Source organism: Monodelphis domestica, chromosome 2 (genome assembly GCF_027887165.1).
Source record: "Monodelphis domestica isolate mMonDom1 chromosome 2, mMonDom1.pri, whole genome shotgun sequence".
In the NCBI taxonomy this organism is placed as follows: Eukaryota; Metazoa; Chordata; class Mammalia; order Didelphimorphia; family Didelphidae; genus Monodelphis; species Monodelphis domestica.
This window is the reverse complement of record NC_077228.1, coordinates 323,320,655-323,344,310: the sequence shown is the minus strand read 5'-3', so window position 1 is coordinate 323,344,310 and position 23,656 is coordinate 323,320,655. Positions and strand designations below refer to the sequence as shown.

Below are 23,656 nucleotides of genomic sequence, written 5' to 3'. Positions count from 1 at the left end.
TGCTTGAAGAATAACTTGTGTGTGTTGATTTCCAGAGTAAGAATTGACAAATAAAATCAAGCAAAACATAGTTATCCACATGTGTGTATGTGTGTAAAAAAGTGTATGAACTCAATGAACTTATAACAGAAGAATCAGAAGTGTGTGTGTGTGTGTGTGTGTGTGTGTGTGTGTGTGTGTGTGTGTGTATGCGAGGGCTGAGGTAACACTTAGAGGTTATATTACAGGTTTTGTAGCACTACATAAAATGTTAGACTTTTTTGATGTATTGGTTAGTTTTGCTTATTTTTTCTCCCCACCGCCATCATTCTTTAATATAAATGATCACCTTCTGTGAGTGATAAAGAAGGGTTTATAGAAGATATAAAAAAATCAATAAAATTTACCAAAAATGGCCATATATAATTCAATAAGAAGTGTCACCAAAGAATTTATAAGCAACGAAAAAAGGAAATTTGTGCCCTTCGTAATTTACTGAAAACCTTAAACCGAGCAGTCAGAATACTGACTCCCTTTTTCTGTTGAAAAAATTAATTTAACTACTGGGCTTCCTAGAAAATTGTTTGACTCTTATAAAATTGTCCATTTAAAAGTTGCTTCTCTTTAAAGTGTATTGAATTAAATAGAACTGATTAATAAATGGGTAATCAACTATAGCATTTTTATTTAAATATCACACACACACACACACACACATATATATATATATATATATATAAATCATGGTTTTGCTTCTGCTACCTATAATTATGAAGACAGGAGAAAAAGGATACCTGAACATTTTGAAGTAATTTAATAGTTCTATAATGGATCTTATGCTATAATTAATCATTATATTAAGATGAATTATATTATCTCAGTTGCATCTAATTAACAAATTTCTGCCAAAATCCTGAAATAGCTGTTCAAATTAACACTTCTATTCATCAATGAATCTGCCTGCCACACCAACTGAACATATTTACATTTCAGCTGAACCCAAAATTTATAGTTCAGAAAAAAAGAAAACTAAAATAGAGCAGACGGGAGTTTGTTTGAACATGCTAATCCTTATTAGGAAATCTCTTCTGAAGATGACTTACTAGAGCTGAATTGAAGTTCTATTCACAGTAGTGAACTCCAATGCTAGACAGCTACAATAAATAAAGGAATACTTGCTTACATTCATTTGATGGGTTTGAAGACTCAGGAATTATCACCAGCACCATAATTTTGACTTAAGGAAAAAAGAGACATGAAATATCCAGTTATTTAGGATTGTTCCTAATGCTATTAAATTTGATTCAAATAAATAAAACATGAGAAAGGCATTTCAATTATCCACAAAGCCTTTGATCCACCTGTCTTCAGTTTCAGAAAGTCTTTTTCAGGACTATATCCTTTAGAAGAACATTGTTGGTAATTAGTTGAGCAGAATGATCAGAGGCTCCAATAACATGCCTTCCTTATTGCTATATGGAAATGACTTATAAATGAAAATCCTAAAATCCTTCAGATAGCAGAGTATGTTTTAAAATGCCCACATTTTAAAATGATTTAGAACACTAGAAATATTAGGTTGGTTGGGGAAACAATAAATTATATTCAAGGACACATTTGGTACTAACTGAAACATTATGCAATCTTTGAAATAGCCACTTATACATGACCGATATAATTTCTTCTCCAAGAAGATGTTCATTTGACTTATTTTGTTACCTCTATTACTTCCATTATTCCTGAGGGCAAAAATGTGGGTGAAAATAAGTAGTTGGATATGCTTTTTAAAATAGTTTTGGTAAATTGGAAATTGAGGGGATGTTCTCCAATTGGGGAATGGCTGAACAAATTGTGGTATATGTTGGTGATGGAATACTATTGTGCTCAAAGGAATAATGAACTGGAGGAATTCCATGGAGACTGGAGCAACCTCCAGGAATTGATGCAGAGTGAGAGGAGCAGAACCAGGAAAACATTGTACACAGAGACTGATACACTGTGGTACAATTGAATGTAATGGACTTCTCTACTGGCAATAATGCAATGACCCAGGACAATTCTGAGGGACTTATGAAAAAGATGCTATTCACATCCAGAGAAAGAACTGTAGGAATAGAAACACAGAAGAAAAACAACTGCTTGATAACATGGGTTTATGGGGATATGATTGCCCATGTAGATTCTAAGTGATCACCCTATTGCAAATATTAATAATATGGAAATAGATTTTGATCAATGACACATGTAAAATCCAGTGCAATTGCTCATTGGCTACAAAGGGGCAGGAGAGGAGGGAAAGAACATGAATCATGTAACCATGGAAAATATTCTAAATTAATTAAATTAATTTTTTCAATTCAAAATAAAATAAAATAACCCAAAAAGTAAAAAAAAATACTTTTCATGTTTTGTTTGGGACAAGTATTGACCTTGAGCTACTTTTAATACTACAGATTTGGAGGTAGCTGACACCATCTGTAAAAGGTGTAACTTAACAATGGTGAATCTAGCATAATATTCTTTTCTTGTAAGTAGACTGCTGGGTCTGGAGTCAGAACCTTGAGTTCAAACCCAATTACCCTGGGCAAGTCAATTAACCTCTATTTTCCTTAATATATCAGAGAATAAAATAGCAAATCACTCTAGTATCTTTGCCAAGAAAGCTCATGCCTTGAATCCAGAAGTAGAGTTCAAGTCCAGGTCACTCATAGACCACTGTTCTTTCCACTATAGTTGAGGAGAAATTTTTAAAAATTAATATTATTTTACAAATAAATGCATTCTATTTATTGTTTCTTATGTGTGTTATAGAAATTACCATAATCTCCTTTTGGGGGATCATATTTGAGAAATATTCTGCAAATATTTAGCATCATTCATATGTAACTTATTCCTATAGCATGTATAATTCATTTGAATATTAATTTGAGATATGAAGCATGTTTCAGCAGAAAAAGTACTAGACTTGAATTCTGGAAGTAATAAGTTTAAACTATGTTTCAATAGTTCCTGATTCTGTGATCACAGGCAAGTTATAAACTCTCAATTACCAGATAGCTCTCAAAAGTACAAGTTGAAGACAACTTCTTGATCCATATTGATGGAGGAAGTTTTCCACAGTGGGAGTTCCCCATATTTATGAAATGATTAGAATGGACTAAAATACACTCGAGATCATGTATACTACAAATATGAATTTATGAATACACCTTATGTATATACACACGAAAAGAAATAGACATGAATGCATTGCAAATATGAATATATGAAAATGCATATTTGTATCTATATTATACATAAATATAGATATGGAATTTTAAAATGAGTTGTGAAATTTAACTCTCAAAGTTTTTGATTGCATTGCGAAATAAGTTTTTGGAGGAGTAAGAAAACTAAGGATATCTTATGTACAACTTGGGCTGTCATCTAGAAAATACAAAAAAAAATGTTCATTTAAAGAAAGTTCTAAGTAAGTAGGAAATAGGAAGAGACCATGTCACCATGTCAGAGGGAAGGTAATTATAAATTTTCATCTCCCAAAGAAATCAATAGATTGTGTCTGGATATCATTGGTGAATTGAACAGCTTTAATTAACTGAAGAATCTTTTTGAAAACAATAAACAATATTTTCCCTTAAAATTTTCTGCACCACACTATTTGCCATCCCAAGGTCAGACCTGGGCTGAGAATTTGTGTGACATGAACAATGAGTTATGTAGTTGGTAATTCTTACCCAATAATAATTGTTACATTATTAATATTCACCCTGAAGGAAATAAATGACTGAAGGCCAAATATGAACAAGTTTATACTAAGATAATGTTTGAAGCCTGTCATAAAGTGACAAATGAAGAGATGTTAATGACAGCACTTAACACATTGTTATAAAACAATAAAGAAATAAATGATATATCAGAAGCTAAAAACTAGATTTCTCACATTGTACCTGGCTCAATATTTGGGGTAGAAAGCAGTGGGAAAATGGACCATTTTAAGGTTACTGAAAGTCCTACATGACTTTCTGTTCAGGGAAGGGTTATCTTCCTCCTGCCCCCATATATAAATAGCAGAAATGCAAAACTCTAGCCCAAAGGAGACAAAGTCATGAGAGACCACCCAAGCAAGAAGCTAGGGTGATAGTAGTGGTTGTAGTGGTGATGGTGATAGTAGTAGTAGTAGTAGAGGGAGGAGGAGGAGGAGGAGTAAGAGTAGGAGTAGCAGTAGGAGTAGGAGTAGCAACAGCAGTATATTATGATTACATTACTGGGAAATGAAGTAAATGGAGGATAAAACAAAAAAGTACGGAATTATTGTTGAATTATGATAGTCAGGCAGCTAAGTTTTTCAACAGATAGAATAATCACTAGGAATTAGGGGAAGACAAGTTCAAATCTGACTAAAGAAATTTATTAGTTGTTGGACCCTGAACAAACTACTTGACATCTGTCTTTCTCGTTTCCTGATCAACAAAATGTGGTTAATAATTGTACCTCCCTCCCACAGTTATTGTGACAATAAAATAAGTTCATATTTGTGAAATACTCTGTAAATTTTAAAACATCATATAAATACTAGTTATTATTATTAATACAATCTATTAATCATATAGGAAGTCAGTCAGATAAGGAAATGATCAGTGTGGACTGGAACAGCAGAGGGACACTTTTTAGAAAAGGAAAGAAGAGCAAGGTCTCATTCTTTAAATAAGGGAAACATCTGTGTAAGCTGGCAGGAGGGCATTCAAGGTGAGAAAAACAAGAGAAAAGAATTATATATTTAGTTGTATGGAATTTATTACCAAAGTGATAGATGAGAGGATTTTATAATGATTATGAAGTTTGCAAATTGGCCCAGGAGCAAAGATAGTTCTTGACAAGCTCAAACTCACATTAATAAAATAAATGGTAAGTTATTCCCAAACTTGGAATATCATAAATTAGATTTAGAGATAGAAAATCACTGATTTTATTCAATTAAAATTTATTGAGTGCTTGCTGTGTGCAAGGCAATTTTCTGGGTGCTGGGGTCCCACAACAACAAAAAGCAACCAGATCTCTGACTTCAAGAAACTGAATGTAATGTCTACAAAGATTAAACAAACTATGATAAAGAGTAAATTGTGATAAGGATGATGAAGAGTTTCAAATATAGTACCTTAGGAAATAACAAGAGAGAACAATTATTTTCCTTGGGGTAGGGTGTGATTGGGTGGGGTGGGGCAGGTGTGTAGAGGAAAGCATCCATTATAGAAGGAGTCTACATGACATGACTTGAAGGAGGAGAAACATTTCAATGGGTGTATACAGAGCAGAAGGAACACATTCTAAGCCTGTGTGAATCTTTGGAAGCAGGAAAGATATTGGGAAATAGAGGGTGGCCCATTTTTCCTGGAGTACAAGAGGCAAAAATGAAAGATAGAGATTTGTTCTGTGATTTAATTATTATAATAAACTATAGGAAAGACTCTCTACTAATGCAGGTTGATTCCTTCTTGGTAAATTATATTAGATTTTCCTAGATTTCTTATAGATTAAGCAATTTAGAGTTATAGAATTCACATTTGTAAGATGTGTGCAGATCTTTCTGGCTTTGAGGTTAACTCTCTATCTTTTTCACTACTTATTTTTCAGTTGTTCAGTTATACCTGACTTTTCACAATCCTGTTTGGGAATTTCTAGGCAAAGATAACTGAAGTGGTTTGGTATTCCTTTCTCCAGTTCATTTTACAGATGAGGAAACTGAAGCAAGGAGGGTTAAGTGACTTGCATAGAATCCAACAGCTAGTGTCTGAGACCAGATTTGAACTTAGGTCTTCCTGACTTCCAGAAAGTCTATCCACTGTGCATACCTAGCTGCCCTTCTACACAACACTACCACCACTGAGAATAGCAACATAAATGTGAAAAGAATGAGAGACACTGAGGAATTAAAAGTTTCTCATGAATTCTACTTTTCAGAAACTGGAGCAAATTTTAGTAGATGTATCTAAGAAAATCCTTTCCTAAAGACCTGCTTTAAATGATCTTTAATTTAATATGCACATATTAAGCACCTACTGTACAAAAGACATTATGTTAAATAGAGAGAAAACCTAGGCAGAAATAGAGAAAGAGATTCAGAGGAGACCCAGCGGAGCTAGAGACTGAGACAGAGGAGAGTTGATTCCAAGATTTGGTAAGAATATTTATGAAAGCCATAGCAATAACTATACTGCAGAGTTATGTCTCCCAATGAGGGACCACGAAGAAAAAAAATATCAACTAAACTTTGGAGGAATGTGCATTTAGGGTACAAGAAGAGGAAGCTGAGATGCTTAGAGACAGAGAAGTACCTGCCTAAAAATTTGGACTATTAAGGTTCAAAGAAATCCTTCAATTGAGAGTATCAAATACTAAGGTGATAAAACATCAAATGAAGACTAAGAAAATGTCACAAAATCAAGACACTATGACAACAATTTTGGATTTAAAAATACTTAATCCTTATAGAAATATAAATTCAACTAATAAAGTAAGGGAGTCAAAATGATTTAACTGGTATGAACTATCTGCGTTTAAATATGAATATAGGGCCTATATAAACATTTGGTAACATTTTATTGTAAAATAGATAAAAGAGGACATTTCAACTGAGTAACAAACAGAAAAAAATACCAAGCCAGAAGATGGTCAACAAAGAAACTTTTGAGTGCTTTGAGCTACAGGCAAGCAGCTTGCATCACAAAAGTGTGATTGATAGGATGAAACAAATTTTACAAAATTCCTCATTTCCTAAGGGCAGAAATTAGAGTCCAGATATACAAAACAATTTATCCAATATCAAATAGGCAGTAAATAGTGAAGTCAGGATTTAATATCAAGTCCTTGGGCTCTAAATACTACCATTTTCCTAAAAATTTGTTGTGTAAATTTTTTTTTCTTCATCCCATACCCCTAAAAGGACTGGTTGGTTCTACTAACTAACTAAATAACTATTATATATATATATATATATATATATATATATATATATATATATATATTAGAGTCCAAGATTTTACCATTTTAAGAAATAATTTAGGGAGAAAAAATAGAGGAAGGAAGAAATGGAAATAAGGAAAGATTAAGGAAGTAAATTAGGAATATATCTTTTCTAGATTAATGAGAATGCATTCTACTAGCTTTTTAAATTTTTGGAACTACACCTTATTAAAAGAATTAACAGTCTACTACTTTAAATAATTCTTTTTGGCACTGTAATTTGACTGAACCCATAATAAGAAATATAAAGATTTCTGGAAGTTGAGTAGAGTAAAAATATTTATGCCAGAAGTTGACTGGTATAAGTAAAATTTATGAAAATAAGGCTTTTGCTTCTGTGAAAAGAATCAGGAACTGGAAATAATTAGTATAGAAAAAGAGCTTAGTAATTCCAAACAGTCTTATATTCCACTTACCTTTACCATTATTTAATATTTACTCCACCAATGAGCTAACAAATCTGTCGATATATTATTCGGAGGCAGTAACTTTTTTTTTTTGACACAAAAATGCACTGATTTTTTTTCTTGTCTTTTTTATTCTATCAGAAATTTGCTTTACCTTGAGGCCACACAAATATGAAGCTTTTAAGATTTAGAGATGTAGCATTAAGTTGAAACTCAATTCTATCCTGAAACATCATGCTTTCACTGAATGTACTGACCCATTTTGCTCAGATTAAAAATATGCACTAGGTATTCGGTTATAAGAAAGAAAGTAGGATTGATATTTCATATTCAAAGATTATTTTGACACAATACCTTGAAACTTCTATGGATGGTTGAAGAACTCACCTTTATATTAGTTATATATACACACACACACACATACATATATGTTAATGTGTAGTACAGTGATACATATATAGTAAATTATAAATGAAAATTTTTAGAGAGGCTTTTATTAAAGATATATAAGAAACTGGTTCCTATTTATAAGAAAAAGAGCCATTCTCCAATGGATATATAGTTTTCCTCAGAGTCCTGTTGCTTTTCTAATGAGTCAATTTGGACCTATATTTCTTTGCATTTCCTTGCACATTTGTAAACAAGCCCTTTCCAAAACAAATTAGCACTCATTCAGAGAAGAGAGCATGAATGCCCTTGAAAGAAAAATATTTATGAAGATAGGAGAACAACAACAACAAAAAATTCAGAACTGGAAATGAATTTTCAGAGACATAGAACCTTTTTACTTTGAGTATCCAAGGACACTTGCTGGTCTCATCATAAGCCATTGCACGTGGGTAATATTTTACCATTATGTACATAGTTTGGTACAGTTTTAAAAATGAAATTCACTTCACTCACCTGTTTGGCTGAGTTGAGATGTGCTTCTACTCCTCCGAGATACTATGGCTACCACTTTGGCACTAAGGCTGGACCTCCTTTTCTTTCCACCTGTTCCAACTGTGCCAACAGCTGTGTCTGACTGGCTTCCATCATTATGCTCCAGTTTGTACATCTCTCCACTCACACTTGTGCTCTTTGTGATGGTTCTCCCTGAAGTTCCCATCCGTCTGCCTTGCATTTTAGGGGTAAATGAACTATATTTACAAAGTAAAAACATATATGCACACATAAATTAAATGCAATTGACAAAAGAGTCTTTCAGCCCATTTTATTTTATTTTCAAATAATTTTATCAATTTGATAGATAAATGATTTCAAATCAACAGGCATTCATCAAATAACCATTGTTTTCATCTGCCCACTTTCCTTGTAGTTATCAATATTTTTAGATCAAATTAATTAATCTCAAAATATATATTATATTCAATTTAGGGTTACATCACTTTTCTCACCATCATGTAGTCATCTCTAAGTATATTTAAGGAACAAAAGAATATGTTGAAATATAATAGGAATAACCAAGAGATGGTAAATTGAAATATATATTTGGCTGTGCTTATTTCATAATCACAATCTTTAGAAAAACAGACAAACTTACAAAAAATTATTGCTCAAATTATGTCAATAATGAATGTCTGTTGAATATAGTAGAGTTAAAATTTTAATAATTAAAGGAGAAAATGGATTTCTTTCCTCTAATTTGTACTTTCTTTGCTCGTTTAAGCAAATCACCCATTCAACTGCCTACTTAATGGAACTGTGTCCATTTAGTTTGATAAATTCCCTCATGCTTTACCACAGTCCTATAGGCTAATCTTCAGGGCTTTACTTATTGCATAATCTTAGATGTTTTCTACTACTTGTAGTCTAATGGCACAGGTTTAGAATTTTCAGTTCTTCAGGGTTTTGCTGTATATTACCCAGTTAAATGATTCTGTTCTCCAATGTAGAGCTTTATTTGGCTTTTAGAAATGTTTTTGATTTTCATTTGTCTTCAATAGTATATTTATATTTCAAATAGGTCCATCTTGAAACATAGTATCTTAGACCAGAGTAATAACTTTGGAGATGGAAAATTCATATACCATATTAGGTTAAAGAGGAAAGGTACTAGTACCTTTATAGGAGTACTTTCCAAACCTTCAATGAAGGAGATCTGACTTCTCAAGGCAATTAATTCCACTTTTGGACAATTCTATCACTTGGCATTTCCGCAAACCTTATAAGCAATCCAAATGCATCCTTGTACAGCTTCTACTCATTGCTCTGAATTCTACTTTCAGGTGAAGAAGTCAAATGATTTTTTTCATATGATATTGAGAGATTTGAACTTGTGATTTTATTAGTATAGGGAATTTCCAGCTAAGGAAACTCTTAACCATGGAGGTTGGTATCGTTTGTGCAATTTATTATCTTATAAAGTTGCCTAGAGAACTGAGAGATGAAAAGACTTGTGTAGGGTCACACAGCCAATATATGTCAGAGGCATGATTTGAATGTAGGTGTTCCTAGCTTTGAGACTCTCTTTAGTCACTATAACATGCTGCCCAACTTTCCCATATAATAGTTTTCTAAATCTAGATAACTGTTGGAATTTGAAAAGATCTTTCAGAATTTTTAAGGATGTAAAGTTTGATTGCCATGGAAAGTTCTTGTATTTAAAATTTCATTCATCATCCATTCTTTTCTTTATCATAATCACCATTCACATCATCCTCATCTCCATCTCATTTTTCACATTGTTTCTAATGGGTTCTAGACATGGATAGGGTCTCAGAAAAGCTGCTATTATTCTTTTATACTGAATGTTCACTAGAATATCACAAAGTGGATTATGATTATTTCTTTATTTTTATCTTATAAAATGACTTTTAGATAGAAACAAGTCCTGGAACAAGTGCTGATATTACTATAAAACAATTACTTTATGATAAAATTATTTTTTATGATATAATCTAATTCTTTCAAGGCTCAAAGAGTATTCTTGGTAAAACTCAAATAACTATCAGGAAAACAGGGAGAACATATACTTCCATATGTTCCCATACAATTATAAGTTCTTTGTGCTAAATCTTTTCATTTGTGTTTGCTTCTAAAAAAAATATAGGACAAAGGCTGTTCATGTTCATGTAAAGGCTGTTCATCAGAATGAAGGGTAAAAAATTAAATTAATCTTCTAAATCTTCTATAAATGTATTGCAAACATTTCCAAATAATCTAATAATTTTTTCTAAATGACCTTAAATGGTTCCCAATTATCTCTAGAATGAAGTAGAACTCCTCATTTGACACTGAAAGCCCTCCAAATCTGAATTCTCTACCTTTCTAGTTTTATGTGAAATTGTTCTTAATGTACTCTTGTCAGAGTGAACTGATCACTGCACATTACATTTCATTACTAAATTTCATGTCCTGGATGAGTGATATTTCATGTTTAGAATGTATTTACCAGTCATGATCATCATCTAAAATACCTAGCTTCTTTCAAAATATAGCAGCTCGAAATCTTCCTTCATTCTCATAGTTTCAAGCAATCTTGAAATTATTTTGTATTTGCATTTACTTTTTATTTACATTTTTATATAGTCTAACCTATAAATGGAATGAATCTATACTTCTTGAGACAGGAACAATGCATTTTGACTTTTATATATATTCCCAACACTTAACATAGTCCCTTATATATAGTTAGCTCTTAATTTTTCTTTAACTTACTTTTTCAACTGTAATCCAAAGAAAAATTGCATGCAGTATTTAATGGTGATTTAATAAAATAGCTAAAAGTCTCTTGAATTAAAAATATACCATTTTACCATTAATAATTATTAACAAATAATAATAATAATCTCTTTTATAAAACACTTAACATCTGTCTTAGAATCAATAGTTATTGTAGGTTCCAAGGCAGGAAAATGGTAAAGGACTAGGCAACTGAGGTTCTGTAACTTGCCCAGAGTAATATAGTAAGGAAGTGTCTGAGGTCAGATTTAAATCCGGTACCCAAATTTAGGCCTGATATTGTAAATACTAAGCCATCTAGCTTTTCCTAACATTATACTTTTTAAGGTCAATATATCATATATAACTTTTTATTAGACTGTATTATTCAGAAAATCAACAAAATACAATTCAATATTTTATGTGTATAAATGACCAATATAGACACTAAGACTGAAGATTTGATGTTTACTTCATAAATTTTCCTAATATATCATCTTTTTCCTTGTTATCAATAGAGTTAAAATATTTTTATGAGACTAGACATTGCAATCTGCCTTTGGAACAGCAAATTTTCATCTATGGCATTAAACCAAATCAAAGTTTACTATATAGCTAGGTCCTGATTAGTATAATTAATAAATTCAGTGAAGTGGTCATATATATTCACATTTGACTTATTTAAAGTTATAATTATTTAAAGTATATACTTGATCTAATCCAATAGTAACATGCAAATTGGCTAATGTGACCACTCGAAGAGATTAATTACTTGCACTAATCTGTCTGATTTATATAGTTCAGGAGGCTAACTCATAGGACCATAAGAGCTGTTCTTCAGCACCATTACTAATTTATCTAATGTCAAGATATCTAGGAAACAGCTATAAGATAAAGTCTAGCAGGGTCATTCTGCTAATGAATCTTAGTCAATGGTAACACACTAGAGATAGCCAAATCAGAGCTTAAAGAAACAGAAGACTATTATCACATTTACTTATTCTACTTGGGTCCAAGGAAAGATCATTTAACTTAGACAGAGGAGGAGCTTTCAATAAATATCTATTCTCTTCCACTTCACTGGAGGGTTGATATAATAAAGAAAAGAAGCTTAGGGGGTTAAAGAGAATAACATTGACTTCCAAGCTTATCTGTTTCTGGCCAGCATGAAGAACCAGATTTTCTATGTGAAGTGATTAGCTAATAAAGTGCTGTATTAGTTACCACACTCCATGCCTTCACTATTGAGGCTAAGAAACTATTGGCAATAGATATACCAATATAGATGGCCATCATATAGGACTTTAATTTTAAAGTGGTAGAATATATCACATGTTTTGTAACAAAGTTTAGTGAAATTATATCCCTAAATTTAAAATGTAATGAAATTAGCAAAAGGCTGCTAAAATTGTATCCATATATGCTGTTTTGTAATACCAATATTGCTTGGTATGTCATATGTAGGTATGTCATACTCAGAGTATGGTCATAGCTATAGAGATGGCAGAGTATTTAAAAATCATCTGGTCCAAACCTTCTTATTTTTCAGATGAGGAAACTGAGGTCCAAAGACTTTCAGGAATTTGATCACTATCATCAAAGTACTACATCATAGGGCAAATTTGCACTCAGAACAAACTACTCATATTTCAACTGTAAAAAAAGATATGTGCTTTCTATATTGTATGTGTATGTAGAAATTTAATAAACAAAGCTTTGAATGTCTTAAAAAGCTAAGTCACATAAATAAAGAAAATTACATAATAAGCTATGGTAACCCAGGAATATTTTGCAAACTCTGAATATGTATGAATTCTCACCATGAATTCTTTACACATTTGTGAACCACTTTTTACAATTATCTCATAGACAAAAGTCAAATGAAGAAGCAATCACTTAATTATTAATTAAAACCATTAAAAGTGTTAGCAAGGTAGTGTTAAGAATAGAGGATGGAGTCAAGAAGACCTGGCTTTTAATACCACATTTGTTTCTTGTGTGAAGGTGAGCTAGTTACTTAAACTCCCTGGGATTCATTTTCTTCAATTGCATAATTATAATAATAATACCTACCTCAAAAATGTTGTGAGGATCATAAGAAATACTGCATATCAAATCTTTCCAAACTTTAAAAAACTATACTGTTGTAGCTATTGTACTTAATGTTATTAAATATATATACTTATAAGTAACTTATTTAAATGTTTCCTCATTAAAATAATTATTTATTTATGATAAAGTTTTATTGATATATGTAATATTTTAATTCTAACTTTATTATTTGTTACATTTTAAGTTCCAAACAGTCTCCCACCATGGCATCTAAAATTTCCTTAAGTTTATGAATATGTTCAAATTTAGTAGACTGGTATAAGCAAATGAAAGGAGTATTTTTATTAAGTCATATTGAGGAAATTTATTACTTTGTTCAGGATCCATATGCTCTTTAAGTATAATCACTTTCTCACATTTAATTTGTTTTGTGTACACACACATAGGTATATATAAACTTTTATGTATACAAGAATGAATGTCTGAATGAAGAAAATACTTTTTGGCTCTTACATTCTATTTAAGATCCTTAAACATCTAATAGTGAAGACAACATATACAGGTGACTTAGATATGTAAAAGAAGGAAGGATATTTGTATAGGGAAGTGATGGGGAACCTTTTAGAGATGGGGTACCAGGCCCCACTGGTACCCTACTCCCTAGACCAGCATTTCTCAACCTGTGGGTCATGACCCTGGTGGGGGTCGAATGACCAAAACACAGGGGTCGCCTAAAGCCATCGGAAAATACATATTCCCGCTGAGAAATCGCGCTACTTTACAGCAAGAACTTGGAAAGAATGGGGACTCTACTGTCCCCACATTGTACTAATATTAGTTACCTATCAGCAGCCCTCCCCCTTTGAGGGGCAATGGATTTACCCTGTTGCCTGGAGACCGAACTCAAACAGAGACCCAGAGAGAGCACCCCCGGTGCTCCGGAGGGTTTAAGAAGGAGTCCAGGAGCAGATAACTCCTGGAGCCAATAATGGAACCGAGTAACCCAAGCAAAGGGAAGCCTCAGCTCTCGAGCTGGAGGGAGATGACAGGAAGAAGAAGGCAGTGTCTGCGGACCCCCTCCCCAAGCAGGACTTACCTCCCGCCCCAGCGCTTAGGCTGCATCCTGCTGGATTAATATTTCTCAACATATAATTAAATATTGTTTTTGTGATTAATCACTATGTTGAAATTATATTTAATTTCTGGCAATGAGAATACATTATGCATATCAGGTATTTACATTCCAAATCATAACTGTAGCAAAATTACAGTTTTGAAGTAGCCACCAAAATAATTTTTTGGTTTGGAGTCACCGCAACATGAGGAACTGTATTGTGGAACAGCATTAGAAAGGTTGAGAACCACTGCCCTAGACCAAGCACTGTGCCCATGCCCCTCCAGAGACTGTTCTTTTTCTCCACTGAGTGCCTGTTGAACTGCTTCTCATTCTTACTCCACCCAGGGGAGGTAGGAAGCACTCCCATTGGACTGCTGGGCAGGGGGTTGGGTGAGCTTTGGGAGAGGGAGAGGCAAAGGGTGCAGGCATTCTGCTCCCCTCCCGTTATGTGAGCTATGATTCCCCTGAAACCTAGAAAACAAAGCAAGAAAGCCCCAACTTACAAGAAAAACCCTTATTCATAGGAAAATATAACCCTCATGTTCAATGATATCATCCTGACACATTCACCCCATCACATTCCAGCCTTCCTGAAGGGAGTGTCCTCCAAATTTACCTTTTTAGCAAATGGTCAAGGGTTGAAGTCAGGTTTTAATCTGGATGCCTGGCTGATTACTATTTCAGACAAACTTGTGTTTTCCAGAACTTCTAACCCAATTGTTCTCCCTCAGAGAGGCACCACTTTGAATGCAAATTGAACCAGATAGTAAGAGGTGAGAGGACTAAGAATGCAAATTAAGCCCAAGTTTGCTTGTGAAAGAAACTGGGGAAGGGAGCTGTGGAACAGTGAAGAGGCTTTTAGCCTAGCCTCTGATTCATAAAACTTATTTCTAAATTACAAGATTACAATTTTGAAATTTTTTAAAGTATGAACTCAAAAGACACATCCCAAAATTGGAAAGATATTTTGTATAGTAAAGACACCAATTGCTTCTTATAGTAAAGACATAAGTTGTTTATGTCCAATTTGGGCCAAAGGCAATTAAGAGGCCATTGTATTATGAATGGGGTGGGCCAATTTTATCCTACAAGGGATGCTATCTTGAAGAGACCTGCTTACTAACTCCTACTAGGGAGATGGGAGGAGAATTAGTCTAGCTGTGCCTTCCTCCAGTTATTTAGTTAGGAAATCTGGTGTGAACTCTGTGTTGCAGGGATGGGTGCACTGGGTCCTTGGGGCACTGGGTCCTTGGCATGTATGCCCACAGATAGGTCTATATGTGTGCCATCTCTGGCACACATGCTATAGGTTTGCCATTATGGGTTTAGGGTTACACTTGGAAATGAAAATGGAATGTTATGATAGCATGTTTTTAAGAAAGATAAAGTACAGGATACATATCAGAACACAGAGTTCTTGGTGTAGATTCCAAGTTCTAGAGGGAGGAAGAAGATAATGGCCATAGTAGTTAGAATGGTTAGTAAATCATCAGGAAATGCAGGTCTTTACTAGGATACAGGTTGTTTCATTCTTGTTTTTATACTTCCACTATACAGTGTTGTTCGTGATGCTTAGTAGGAGTTTAAAAAATATTCATTCATTTGATTATTGATTGGTTGATGGATCTCATCATGGGTACTCAAAGACTTTGCCAATGAAACACAAATTTTGGCAGATTCTGCTAAGCTGGAAAGGCTTAAATTAGAGTAAGTTTGCCAACCTCTTAATTTATTTCCTCCGATTCCAAATCCAATATTCTTTCAAATATATTAATGTACCGGGGAAGGGATGCCTATGATAAAGGCAGAACCCTAGTCAACTCAGGTTCATGATGCATAGATGAAAAGTCTAAATAGGATTAGAAGCAAGAGTCATGGTTTGGGTCCTGGCACATTTTGGTCACTATTTACTATATTGAATTAAATGAAGAAGAGACTTAGATATGGTAATACATCTTGTTCACTCAAGAGATAGTTGGGAGGCCAGCCTAACTAATTCAGTGTACTATAGTCAAAAGAACCCTGATTTAGAGAAAAAAAAGTCTGAACTTATGGTTACCTTCAGTACTTACAATTGTGTCATGAGGTAAATCACTTAACCTTTACAAATATCAGTTTTCCCAGTTGTGAATAGGGGATAATACCACTTACTCAACTTACTTCAAAGAACTATGTTAAGGACTAAATATGACAATATATCTGAAAATATATGAAAAAGTCTCATACAATGTAAGTTATTATTATGACTACTTAAAGGGTACAAATCGCACACTTTAGAGATATCAACAAATCTTGGCAAAACAAAGGAATGTAGGACAGCTAGGTGACTCAATGATTTCAGTCAGGCCTAGAGATGGCAGGTCCTGGATTCAAATCTGGTCTCAAATACTTCCTAGCAGTGTGACCTTAGGCAGCTCACTTCACCCCATTTCCCTGTCTTTTACCACTCTTCTGTATTGGAACCAATTTTTAGTATTGATTCTAAGACAGAAGATAAAGGTTTGATAAAAACAAAAAAGGAATACAATATGAAGCAACACAATGCATTTTTTCTCCTTTTATTTGTTTCTTTTTTTTTACTTGGCATTTCTGAAATACCAGATGTTTCTAGAGATTCCCTTGCTTCACTTTAAAAAAGTCATTTTGAAAAATATTGATTCCTCCCTTTATTTCCCTACTCTTTCATTATTTTAGTTCAAATGCATTTTAATGATTCCATCATGATAAGTTTGGACTGTAATTGGGAATTCTGTCAGATTATCAGGCTGAGTCAGTAGCACGTTTATGAGTTGGAAGTCAAGTAGAGTCATTATTGAAACAACTAGCAGAAGCACTGAACATGTAGAGATCATTGTTTCAAAATGAGCAAATATGGCTGATTCTAGATTTAGGAGATATAGATGCTAATTGGGAGGGAAACCAGAATTTGGAGAAAATGGCAAATAGCTCCAGGTCAAAAGATCATATATAACAAATTAGAGTGATTCTAAATGAATATGGTCTTGCTTAACTCTTTTACCTAAACCAGTTCTATATTCTCTTTCACAAAATTAGGATGCTGTTGGTTCAATAGCTCTATGCTCTCTGGATCTTACCATCTGGAAGAAACTTCCTGCCTTTAGCTACTTCATCAACTCTTTTCTTCACTGTCTTTAGTGTTTAATTTCTCATTTCCTCTATATTCAATGGGATTTCAGTCTGATATAGTATTTAACTTAGATAAATATCTCAGAAAATCAAGTGACATTGTTCATTTGTAATGAATTCTGTTTTGAAATCATTCAAACTTTCAGTTAAATAGCCTTTTTGAGTATCTGTATTTTTTTTTCTTTAGCCAATCTAAATTCTGGTTGATATTTCCTCAAAAAGAGGCTATAAAAGAGTTTGTCTGCTTTTGTAACAAACATACTAGAACTAAAATTCAAATGAATTTTGCCCTTTAAAAACTGCCCTAACAGGAGGCAATATACTTATACCAACTTATTGCCATTGCTTAAAATATTGCTTTGAATTTCTCTTTTGTAATTGTCTTCAGATCCTAAAACACATCTTGTTTTGTGTGTGTGTATATATATATATATATACATATATATATGCATGTAGTAATAAGAAACTGTATTTTAAGATTTTAATAAACATCAAAAATTCATTTGGAGTAAGTCTGGAAAACTAGACGGATAATCAGGAAATGTGGTATCTTGGAAATAGATGTGGAGACATGCCTTGATTTTAAAGTGTGGATCTTTCATGACCTGTGTAACTTTGGACAAGTCATGTCACCTCTCTTGAATTAAGCTTTCATATTTGTAAAATTAGAAAGATTGAGCTGTATGATTTTTAAGGTCTACTATAGCTCTAAATAATTATATGGATTTTAAAAATCACTATAATTTAAGAACCTCTCCAGTAAAAAAGAAGTATTTTTTTCCTAATTGAACAAATGATTCAATGTAATGATTTTTATAGAATCCAATAAGAAGCATATAGTTATTTCCTTAGTTAAACATAAATTGCCAGTGAATCTTAACAATATTCAGGCAAGATTTATGGTCACCACATATACACATGTGTTTGTAAATGTATATATTCCTATGTGTTAAATATATATTATATAAAATAAATTTATAAATGTTATAGATGAATGAAAAAAGAAGAAAGTGTCTCCCATTTCAGATACAAACATTTTCACTTATCTGTTCAGTCATGAAAAATATAAATACAAAACTAAAGATATATTTATCTGCCAAGAGACTGCTTTCTCGACACTTACACTATTTAAAGGAAAAAAAAAAAACCATTGGACCTACATAAGCTAGTCTTTCTTTTCTTAGGGCATAAAGTATATGATCACTGGAGTTCAACCTCTGCCTTTTACTTATAGGTTGATCAGAGAAGATGTTTAATGAATGCTTACTTGAATGGCATTTCATTAAGACATTGACACTGAATAAAATTGCTTAATTATGCCAAAATACAATTTCTTTAATTCCAGATAATGTTTTCCTGTCATTTAAATGGTTAAGATAAAAAAAAAGTCCATACATACTTGGTGGTGAATGAAAGTTAAAAAAAATGTCAGACAAAATAGTATAAAAATATTTTTTAATGGAAAACTCCAAATTATCAAAGAATCTCCTGAAGATATAAAGGTGCATGCACATGTGTGTGTATATCTGTGTGTATACATTTTCATGCATAGTTATGTGTTCTTAAATATGAATTTTGTTATTATTATGTTTTAAAATAGCAAGTACTCTGAGCTGCAGTGTATCAACAGTGCAGGCTCCTAATGTTGTCAACTTGGAAAAGAAGTACATTCCCTTTAGTAATTACAGGTCATTCATCATGCCATGTTAGTGAGAATGTATAAACAAGTAGGCTGTTGCTTTTGATCTTAAACTAAAATAGTACCTTGAAGTACCTTGAAAAAGACCAAAATCTGTTTTAGTCTCTAAACTCTACTGGATATAAAAAAATGCCAAATAAGCATTGCTGCCTGGCACATAATCATGGAAAGGGGACTAGAAACTGAGCTATTATTCCTCCTGTCACTGAGAGAGTTATGGTTACATAAAAATACAATGACATTTACTACAGTTCTCCCAATTCCCCCTACACAAAAAGAGCTCAAACAATTAATTGTAGAAATTATCTGTCTAATGCTAGTACATTCTGACCTTTAAAAATAGCTGAGAATTTATAGCTTTATTATTTCAACACACAATGCCAAAAGTTGTGAGTGCTTTTTGCTTAAGTTTTATATGATCTTTGTGATTACTTGGTGGCAAAGTAGACATTTAAGGATTGCCAAACACACCTTTGCTAATACACTTAGACTTTTCCAGTTCTTCACCTTTGAAACAGTTCTTATCCTTCAATGGCCCAATTCAAATACTATATCCTTGATGAAACATTTCTTTCTAACCTCATTTGGATGCGATTCTTCTCTCATATGACTTCCTCTACTGTTTCTAATTTGTTTTCAGTGAGAATGACTTTAGAAACCCTTCAGCTCAATACATTTCTTTCATATATTAAGGTATGGAAGGTCTACTAAGGTCACATGAAATGATTTGTCCAAAGGCATCCAGTTAATTAATAAAAATCCTTAGGCAACAATATAACAGATTTTTATTCCAAGACTTGGAGACTGGGGTGGTCTTTAATTGGGGGATGGTGGAACAAAGTATGTGACTCTAATGAAATACTATTGTGACACAAATAAGAAAAAAGAAGATGTTTTCATCATGTCCTTTAACTGAGGGGCCTCCCAAGGTCCGGTCCTGTCCTGTTCCCTTCTCTCCTATCCCACCTTCTCTGTTTGTCATCTTATTTTACCAAGTCCCAGTCAGATGATTCTCAGATTTGTACATCCAGCCCTAGATTTATTCCTGAGCTTTAATCTCACCTTTTCAACTAGGTATTTCAAGTCAGATGTCTTGGAAATACATCAAGCTTAATATGTTATAAACAGATTTATTACCATTCCTTTGCTGTTGAGATAACCACTAGCTTTCTAGTCACCCAGGTTTGGAACCTTGGAGTTGATTTCAGCTCCTCAATTTTCTTTGTCCTATATATGCAATCAAGCCAGATAGATGGTGCTTTGGATGCAGTGTTGGGTCTGGAGATAGGAAGTCTCATTTTTCTGAGTTCAAACCTGGATAGCTTCATGTCCCTAGGCAAGTCATTTAGCATTGTTTGCCTCAGTTTCCTTATTAGTAAAATGAGTTTGAAAAGGAAATAGCAAACTCTCCAGAATCTTTGCTCAGAAAACTACAAATGGGACCTTAGGCATGACAGAAACTACTGATCAAATAATCAAAATCAGTTGCTAAATCTTGTCATTTCTAATCCAAAATATATCTTCTAAGAAAAATCTCTCATCATTCCAGTTTAGATCTTTATTATCTTTGATCTAGAATAGTAAAATAGCTTCCTAATTACTACTTCTGTTTGATTTTTCTCCATGCCAATCATCCTCCACATATTTATCAAAGTGAATTTTTAAAATACAGGTTTAGCATTGTCATATTACTATTCAATAAACTAATTCTAGAGGCTTCCCATTACTTCTGGGATCAAATATAAACTGCTTTGTTTATTATTTAAAGCTCTTTACAATTCAGCTCCCTCCTACCTTTTAAGTCTTTTGCATGACTCCCCTCAACTTTATAATCTAGTCATATCCTTCTTTCTTTTTGTGACCACAACACTGCATCTCTCATTTTTGTACTTTTTCTTTAGTTGTACCCTTTGCCTAGAATACATTTCCTCCTAATTTCTTTTTCATGAAATTGCTGACTTCTTTTAAGATTCTGTTGAAATGGCATAATCTGCATGTATAAAGATTTTTCTATTTCCCTCATGTAGCCAGTGCTGAAGTCCTACCCTATGGCCTCCTCAGCATTATCTTGATTGAGATTCATAAGTGTTTTGATCATGTCTATACATCTGCATGTAGTCTCTCTTTTTTTAATCTAAGCTTTTGAAAAGCAGTTGATATTTTACTTTTTTTTTCTTTGAAATTCATGTAGCCTGGTATCAAGGCAGCTAGGTGGTGCAGGGGATAGAATGTCAGGCTTAGAATCAAGAAGACTCATCTTTTTGAGTTCCAATCTGCCTTTAGTCACTTACTAGCTGTGTGACCCTCAGCAAGATCCCATTTGCCTCAATTCCCTCACTTGTAAAATGAGTTGGAGAAAGAAATGGTAAGCCATTCCAGTAGTTTTTTTTTCCTAAGAAAACAACAAATAAGTCTAGAAGAGTCAGACATGACATAAATGCTTGAAGCACAGAATCTGTCATGTAATTAGAACTTAATAAGTGTTTGTTGATTTACTGATGCTAAAATTCCTCAATGGAGGAAGAAGTTATAGAAAATATCAGTAATGAATGAAATACCAAATATCATTTCCAAATATCAAAATGAGTGAATATTCTGCCTACATTTCTTTGAAACTAAAGCCATCAGGAATTTCTGTATGGAAATTACAATTAGTTCTTTCTTGTATTACTTTCTTCTAAGTTAATTGCTTTTCATTTCAGTTTCTTAGAAGCAGGCCTAGAGGAGACTTACATATCTCACCATTTGAGATGCTTTTTGGACTTTTCTCTGCATGACCTGAATCCAGGAGATAAAGTTTATATTAAGAATTTCAAGCGAACTGGAGCAACTCAACCTTCGTGGGAAGGACTATTCCAAATATTATTAACTACTCCAACATCTATAAAGATTGGAGAAAGAGACTCTTGGATTCACTGCTCACATGTGAAGAAAGCATCTTCTGCTGAGACTGATTGACTGTATCCTATCATATGAATTGGAGATAATAATCCATAGACAAATGGATGCTGTTTTTTTTGAAAACACATTGAATTACTGATTTTTTCCTTATTTTTATTATTTCTTTTCTTTTCTTTTTTGATCAGAATATTTGATTTTTTCTCATTTTTGTACTTAAGGTACACATAATTAATATTAATATTTTTTCCTGCAGTAATAGAAGTTTAATATATATATTTGCTATAATATCAATATATACACAAAAGCTTTAAACTATGGGAACCTGCCATTTATTGATAAAATATTATAGGACTGTGATTAATGTATATATCTGATTCTAGAAATAGGGATAAAAAACAAGGAGTACAGACTTAATCTGAATAGTGCCAAAAAAAGAGGACACAGGAAATACTAATGTGAGACTCGAGGGTTGAGATGCTTGACATATGTTAAGTTGTAGCACTTCCTTGTATCTACACCCTCTGCAAAGTACTCATACAACTACAAAATTTGACTATCCTGCTGGCTCCCTATATCCCTGAGAATGAAGAAAAAAATCAGACGAGGGAATGACATTTCCCTATCAAAATAGAATTCTAATTCTTCTCTTCTTATATTATGGCAACTTCCTGTAGTCTTGGGTACAAATGACTAAGTGAAATATTACTGCATTCTGTCCTACATACTTGTGGGATAGAAATTACTTTAAACTGGACCTATACAAGGGCCTATTTTGAATTTTTCCTTATGTTTTTGATTATTTTTCTCTTCTTTTGATAATTGACTCATACACCCTCATAACTGAACATTGCATTCTGAGCTAAAACTTGATGTTTTTTAATGCCTACTTCAGGGGGGATTGTATTTTAATTTAAAATCCAAGAATTTTGATTTTTTGTTTAAGATTGTACTTTTATAAAAAATTCAAGATTTGATTTTGTTCGAGAAAATATCTTCAAGAAAGAAGCTCGAAACTCCTAAATCAAGAAAATGAATTGTTGCAGAAAGATACCGGAAAACCTACACTTCATCAAGAAGATCAAGAATGAACTTTGGATATGATTGATTGAACTGAACTTTGATTGAACATTTATTGTAAATGTACACATTTATGCCAAAAGGGACTGCCCCTAATTTGGCTTTCTGTCAATGCGCCCAGCAAAACATTGGTTTTGCTTTCTTTTCTTTTCTATTTCCTCCCTCCCTATTCTAATTTCTCTTAGAAAATTGAATATTGTGTATATCTATAGTTAGAAGTGCATTTAGAACTACAAAATGATTATGTTAAATGATCAACGGGGAGACTAGTCTCCCAATGATCATCAGGAGTGATTGTAAACCTTAAAATTTCCCAGACCCTACTTTATAAAATTGGATTAAGACCATTCCCCATTTGGGCAGTGAACTCTACTTAAAGCAGGAATGTGAGAATTCTACTTTACCTACTTGGGTCTGCCCTAGGTGAAGATAAAGTTGGAAACTCTTTTCTGAACAATGAAAAGTACTTAAACCCATACTTTTCTTAAGCTAAGTATCTATAAAGGTCAAGCAACTTGTGAATTTACAAGGAACAAACAACTGGAAAACTTACTCAGAGCTTTCCTGGTATGAATTACTCAAAAATCCATACCT

General features: G+C 33.0%; 1 protein-coding gene across 49 annotated transcripts in view; it reads right to left on the bottom strand.

Moving 5' to 3' along the window:
- Positions 1-23,656, bottom strand: part of RIMS1 (regulating synaptic membrane exocytosis 1) — a 739,353-nt gene that overhangs the window by 84,142 nt on the left and 631,555 nt on the right. For 43 of the 49 annotated variants that reach the window (XM_056818463.1, XM_056818457.1, XM_056818459.1 and 40 more), the window contains one exon: positions 8,310-8,545. The exons of the other annotated variants lie outside the window; for them this stretch is intronic. In XM_056818463.1, the coding sequence (XP_056674441.1) occupies positions 8,310-8,545 (236 nt within the window). The remainder of the gene's footprint in view (positions 1-8,309; positions 8,546-23,656) is intronic. 49 annotated transcript variants of the gene reach the window in all.